This window comes from Mytilus trossulus, chromosome 9, assembly GCF_036588685.1.
Source record: "Mytilus trossulus isolate FHL-02 chromosome 9, PNRI_Mtr1.1.1.hap1, whole genome shotgun sequence".
NCBI lineage: Eukaryota > Metazoa > Mollusca > Bivalvia > Mytilida > Mytilidae > Mytilus > Mytilus trossulus.
This window is the reverse complement of record NC_086381.1, coordinates 67,093,864-67,100,019: the sequence shown is the minus strand read 5'-3', so window position 1 is coordinate 67,100,019 and position 6,156 is coordinate 67,093,864. Positions and strand designations below refer to the sequence as shown.

Below are 6,156 nucleotides of genomic sequence, written 5' to 3'. Positions count from 1 at the left end.
TTACCGCAAGATGTGAGCACAGTGAACAAATACGAAGATGATAAGTATGGAAATAAATGTCGAAACCAGACCACGCCAGTATGCAATCTTATTATTATTTAGACTGAACAGGGTATAATTTTAGAAGTCATTGTTCTATAATGGAGGGTGGGGGTGAGTGGGGCTCATATATCCCAAACCTAGTTAAAATTCAAATCTGTCGCAACTTTCGTCGAATAAAAAGTAAAATCACAAAAATACTGAACTTAGAGGAAAATCAATTCGGAAAGTCCATAATATTAATCACATGGCAAAATCAAACAACAAAACGAATAAGAGGATAACGAATAGGTCACTATAATATCAAGCTTCATGATATGATTGACTGCTTGGTGTTAAACTCCACTTTCAGTACTATTGTGCTATTTCGTGGCGGTCAGTTTTTCTAGTAACTTGATCAACCTTGTCCAAAAATGAGATCACGGATTGTAACAATATGACAAAGTACTATTATTACGATGCGAAGATAAGACAGTTCAAGCAATGCTATATGTATAAAGATCACAGATAACGATTTCACAATTCTCTTATATTCAAGCATGTTGCCTTTAATTTTAATTTGTACTATATTTTCTGTGGGTCGTGCCATCGTATGCACCCCAGAGCTGTGTAAGAATGCGGTTCAAGAACCACTCAATTGTAAAGGATCCATCATTAAAAATGGAGGATTCTGTGGATGTTACGATGTTTGCGCAAAAGTAAGTTATTCTAAAAGGGCAGATGGGAAAAGGAGAGAGGGTGTGAAGCATCGCTGCGATAGAAAAACAAGCACTGAAGTGTTCCGTTCAAATTTAAATTGAAAGTTTACTTACGTGTCACGTGAAAATAATTTGGTACTATTAAAACTTCATACTGGGAACACGGCTCAATTAAACTGTTTCACATTTGTCATTTCTGGGCCATTTTAGTTGACTGGGAGGTATGTGTTTTGCTCTTTGTTAAAGGTCGTACGGTGACCCTTTTTTGTTAATTTCTGTGTCATTTGCTCTCTTAAGGAAAGTTGTCTCATTGTGTCAATCATGCCACACCTTCTAAGGTTATTTGATATCTAGATTTAAGGTGATTACAAGGTACGTCTTCTTTTCCAATAACTATTCTTCTTTTTTCTTTGCTGTGTGTTAAAAGCAAGAAGGAGAAGAATGCCAAGCTCACTACTCATTTGGTATGATACCTGCTGGGAAATGTGACAGCGGTATGGTTTGTACTGCTCCAATAGAAGCCACAGGACATCCTATGATGTTGTTAGGCAGAGGACAGTGTGTGAAGACAGATCAAGCTGATCTACGTACGTATAAGGCTACCAGATAGAAGTAGAAATAAGAAGATGTGGTATGAGTGCCAATGAGACAACTCTCAATACAAGTCACAATTTATAAAAGTTAACCATTATAGGTCAAAGTACGGCCTTCAGCATGGAGCCTTAGCTCCCGAACAGCAAGCTATAAAGGAACAATAAATGACAATTTCAAACAGCCATGACTTAGTAGTATAAAAATAAGGATATGTGGTATAATCACCAATGAGACAACTTTAAAGCAGAGTCCAAATAAATAAATGGGCAGTTCGGCCTTCAACAATGAACAAACACTTGACCGTTAAAATGTTACTAGAAAAGGCAGTAGCATCAATTGCAAATAGTAACCAAAAGAAGAAAGATATGATTTAAGCTGCAACTGGAAACTATAGAACTATAAACGACATGCCATTAATCAAATTACCTTTTCATTAATCATTAATGCCAAAACTCTTCGTAATCTCAATCTGAGACTAGAAAGAGTTGTTGCAAGTGTTTTTGTGGCGGTCAATATAGAGGAGGGATGGTAAGCCCTAACTAGTTTTTTGACTATACGTTGATGTCTTTTCTGAATTAGGTTTGACCTGCTCTTCAACGTTTTTAGAAACCTTTTTTAACTTTTTTTAATTCGAGCGTCACTAATGAGCCTTTTGAAGACGGAACGCGCGTTTTATTTGGCGTAAATATAACATTATAATCCTGGTATCTATGATGAGTTTATTTTCAACGTTTGTAGAAGGGTTTTTATTTTACGTATTTTGGTTTCGAGCATTACTGAAGGGACATCAATTGTCGAAATGCGCATGGTGTAGTAAAATTGGTACCGTTTATGTTATTACTTTTTACAATATGTCTGTCATTACAGGTCGTGCAATTCCCGATACTTTGCCCGCCTGTCTACAGATGAGACGATTACGTATGATTTCTATGGTAGTCTGGCAGGGATGGTGGATGCCAAAATGTGACGTCAACGGAGACTTTATGGACCAACAATGTGATAATATGAGTAAGTGGCGCCATCTAGTTAACATTTGTGTTTCCTTATCGATATTTCGAAGTCCAACAACCCAAACATGAATTTGTTAGAAGTTTTTGGTTTAGCAGAAGTATGATTGGTTTAAAATATATATAAAAGAGTTTAGTGATTTGGGAATATGATTTAGTGAATGATCTGAAGGATTTTAAACATATATGATAACTATATACATGCATGATACTCGTTAAGTTCTTTTTGAATATTTATGATGGTATGGTACTAAACCCAAAACGTGAGGTTTTAAACTGAGTTTTACTGTGCGTGTTGATGTGTGTTTGTTATTCTAGATATTTAGAGGGAGGGTTGAGATCTTGCAAAACATTTATAACCCCGCCGCATATTTGCACCTGCCTTAAGACATAAGGCTCGAGATCTGGCCTGTGTTATAGTCTTGTATGTTCATTTTAGTAAAATTGAGAAAGGAAATGGTGAATATGTCAAAGCGACAACCACCCGACCCTAGGGCAGATAACAGCCGAAAGCAACCAATGGGTCTTCAATGTAGCGAGAATTCCCGCACCCGTAGGTGTAAATCTAGTTCATTTATCATGATTTATATGTTTCGGATTTTAGTTCATTGTCGATATAAAACGAGAACACATTAAGAGTGCGGGATTTACTCGCTGCGTTGAAGACCAATTGATGGCCTACGGCTTTTTGTGTTCTTTATATATATACTGATAAACCATTTATTTCCTTATTTTCTTAAATAGAAAGATGCTTCTGTGTTGATTCCCAGACCGGTGATGTTGACAAGACAACATATACAACACTTGGAGCTGCAAACTGTGCTGTAAGCAAACGAGACACAAAAATGACAAAATGTCAACAAAAATATGCTTCTATGCAGTTCAGTTTTGCCATCTGGCAAGGCATGTGGTATCCAAAGTGTGATACCGTGGGTAATTTTGAACCAGAACAGTGTGATAACACAGGTTAGTTTTATCTTAGATCAGGAACACATATATATGACTATACTGTTCCCGGCTTAGATGAAGTCGTTTAGTTTGCGAGTAGATAGGTGGGGTTTGTAAACTCGTCAAATAACTCCATTAAAATCTTATATAATTATTATAATAATATAACAGGCAATGTAAAGAAGAGTTTCACTGCTATGTGCGCGCCCCCATCATCAACAGCTAATCAGTAAGTTAGTGTTTCATTAGTTCTGAAGTAAAACGAAACATTTTGGTATATTGATTTTAAATGAAGATATAAGAACGTTGCGAGTTGCGTCATTTTCAAAGGTATTTTTAGACTCGGCTTAAAGTATTATTAATTATTCTGTTTACAGGAAAATGCTTCTGTGTAAGTGCCGTTGATGGTGTTGTGGACGAATCAACCAAAGTACTTGGCAGCGCTGACTGTTCCAGTAAGAAAAGACAAACATTGAAAAAGACAAAATGTCAACTTAAATATGCTTCAATGCAGTTCAGTTTTGCCATCTGGCAAGGCATGTGGTATCCAAAGTGTGATGCTCTTGGGAATTTCATGCCAGAACAGTGTGACAATACTGGTAAGACATTTTATAACGTATGAAATTCAGCATAACATACCAATGTCAGAAAAAAAAGCATGCTGATCTTATTTTCAATATACTCACACCATTTAGTTTCTAGAAATCTTCGAAGCAATAAGACAACCAAATAAAAAAATGCGTTTATTCTAACCATCAGTCTGTGACCATTTATGAAAACAGTACATTTAGATAACTATTATAAAAGAGGTACGAAAACGCTTAAAATGTGTTTAATTTATTCATTGTACTTTTTTTTAAAGGAAAATGTTTCTGTGTAAGTGCCGTTGATGGTGTTGTGGACGAATCAACCAAAGTACTTGGCAGCGCTGAATGTTCAAGTAAGAAAAGACAGACATTGAAAAAAACAAAATGTCAACAAATCAGAGACATAAGAATGATTTCATTTGTTGTATGGAAGGGGATGTGGACACCAAAATGTGACGCTCTTGGAAATTTTATGCCGGAACAGTGTGACAATACCCGTAAGTGGTTTTAAAACATTCAATATCGATATTAGCATTATAATCAATGTCAGAAATAGCAAACAATCTGTTTTCCTAATACCTAGCAGCATTTTTGCTTCTTGAAGACATTAAGCCGTAATTCTGGACACCCAAACACATCTAGTATGCACATAAATAGATTTATGAACGGATTTAAACTGACTCAATATTATTAAACAGATAATATCCCAAAAAACCTAGTCAAGCCAAAAAAAAAAATAATTAAACAAATCAAAACCAAAGTGTACGCACATCTTCTCTCTTCGAGTGGAGTTGCAACAAAAAGCGATAATCATTATGTGATATTTTCTCGGTGATGCGCAGATTATCAGTAGAAATAACGTCTCGATGAATTGAATTCAAACCTATTGATAGTTATCAAAGGTACCAGGAATATAATTTAATACGCCAGACGCGCGTTTCGTCTACATAAGACTCATCAGTGACGCTCAGATCAAAACAGTTAAAAAGCCAAACAAATACAAAGTTGAAGAGCATTGAGGACCCAAAAATTCAAAAAAGTTGTGCCAAATACGGCTAAGGTAATCTACTCCTGGGCGTAAGAAAGTGTTCAATTTGAAATAGAAATATGACTTCGTCGATCTCTGCCCTAATATATTTTAAAAGACACGCAATAAGGAAATGCAAATTCCTAATATATGTTTGCATGGAATGTCGACAATAAATGTGACCCACTGAACTCACAGCTTCAAAAGAATTCTTACACCAATCTTGGAGGGCTTCAAATGACATTCAGTATTGTGAGAAATTGTCCACTGCCTGATACTGTCTCCCTTCTCAGTAATATTCAAAATTGCCTGCTAATCATCCCAGTCTTCCCATTGGCATTGTGATTACTTCTTTTTCTGTATTTCATGAAATTTATCCTACTTGACGTTTAGAAAATACAAATATCGTATTCGTTGACCGAATTTGTAGCTTTGTAATCGTTTTGTTTTAGATAATTCGCTGGGAGTTTGTTATAAGTAAATTGTATACTTTGGGATTCAAAGTGCTCCTAGCTTAAATGTTTATCTTTATCTACGTGATTCAAAAAATTAACTCAGAAGCTGGTTCAATTCAACAAAACTGTTTTTATCTTCATTTCAGAGCACTGTTTCTGTGTGGATGCCATCGAAGGAACTGTAGACGAGTCCACTAAAGTACTTGGCAGTGCTGATTGTTCTCAGAGTGTTAACTCTTTCACACAGCAATTGTATTAATATATCAAAGCATCAATAGATATATTCTTTTTACATTGTTTAAACATTCATAAAAATGCCAATCTTTCCTTACTGGGAGTTGTTTGGCGATTATATAAATAACGTGTATTTCAATGTACTGTTAATAATCTTTGTTAAGTAAATGTCAAATATTTAAAAAAAAAAAAAAAAAAAAAAGCATTTAAAAGGGCAAATGAAGGGAATTTTAAAGAACTACGCACATATATTATACCTCGTTTTGATGATTTGTTGCTGGTGTATTCGAGAGTATCATCAGCTAAATAGTTCGTGCTTCCGTGCTGATATACCGATTTTATTATATGTTTTTCTCGAATTCCACGACGATGATTTGATAAATAATTAAGACTTGAATTAAATTTCCCTCTCCTACTCCCTTAGGCAGTAATCTAAATAACTTTGTAATGTTTCGTATGTTTTTTTTGTGTAATGTAGCTCCATACGTTTCTATATTTTTTACATCTCTGACTGTGAAATATTTGGGTTTGAGCGTTTCTGTTAAAGATCAGTAATAAAAAACGCGT

The 6,156-nt window shown here is 35.2% G+C and overlaps 1 protein-coding gene across 1 annotated transcript; it reads left to right on the top strand.

Annotated features, from left to right (window-relative positions):
* The first annotated feature begins 538 nt into the window (after nt 1–538).
* Nucleotides 539–5,614, top strand: LOC134684884 (thyroglobulin-like). The gene is made up of 7 exons (XM_063544195.1): nt 539–737; nt 1,165–1,324; nt 2,199–2,339; nt 3,083–3,304; nt 3,664–3,885; nt 4,149–4,370; nt 5,502–5,614. The coding sequence occupies exons 1-7, from the start codon at nt 579–581 to the stop codon at nt 5,612–5,614; spliced, it is 1,239 nt and encodes a 412-aa protein (XP_063400265.1). The 5' UTR covers nt 539–578.
* Nucleotides 5,615–6,156: the final 542 nt, after the last annotated feature.

Coding starts and splice junctions, on each gene's coding strand:
- LOC134684884 (XM_063544195.1), top strand. CDS start 579: ATGTTGCCTTTAATTTTAATTTGTACTATATTTTCTGTGGGTCGTGCC. Junction 1,325..2,198: donor GACAGATCAAGCTGATCTAC/GTACGTATAAGG, acceptor CTGTCATTACAG/GTCGTGCAATTCCCGATACT. Junction 2,340..3,082: donor CCAACAATGTGATAATATGA/GTAAGTGGCGCC, acceptor TTTCTTAAATAG/AAAGATGCTTCTGTGTTGAT.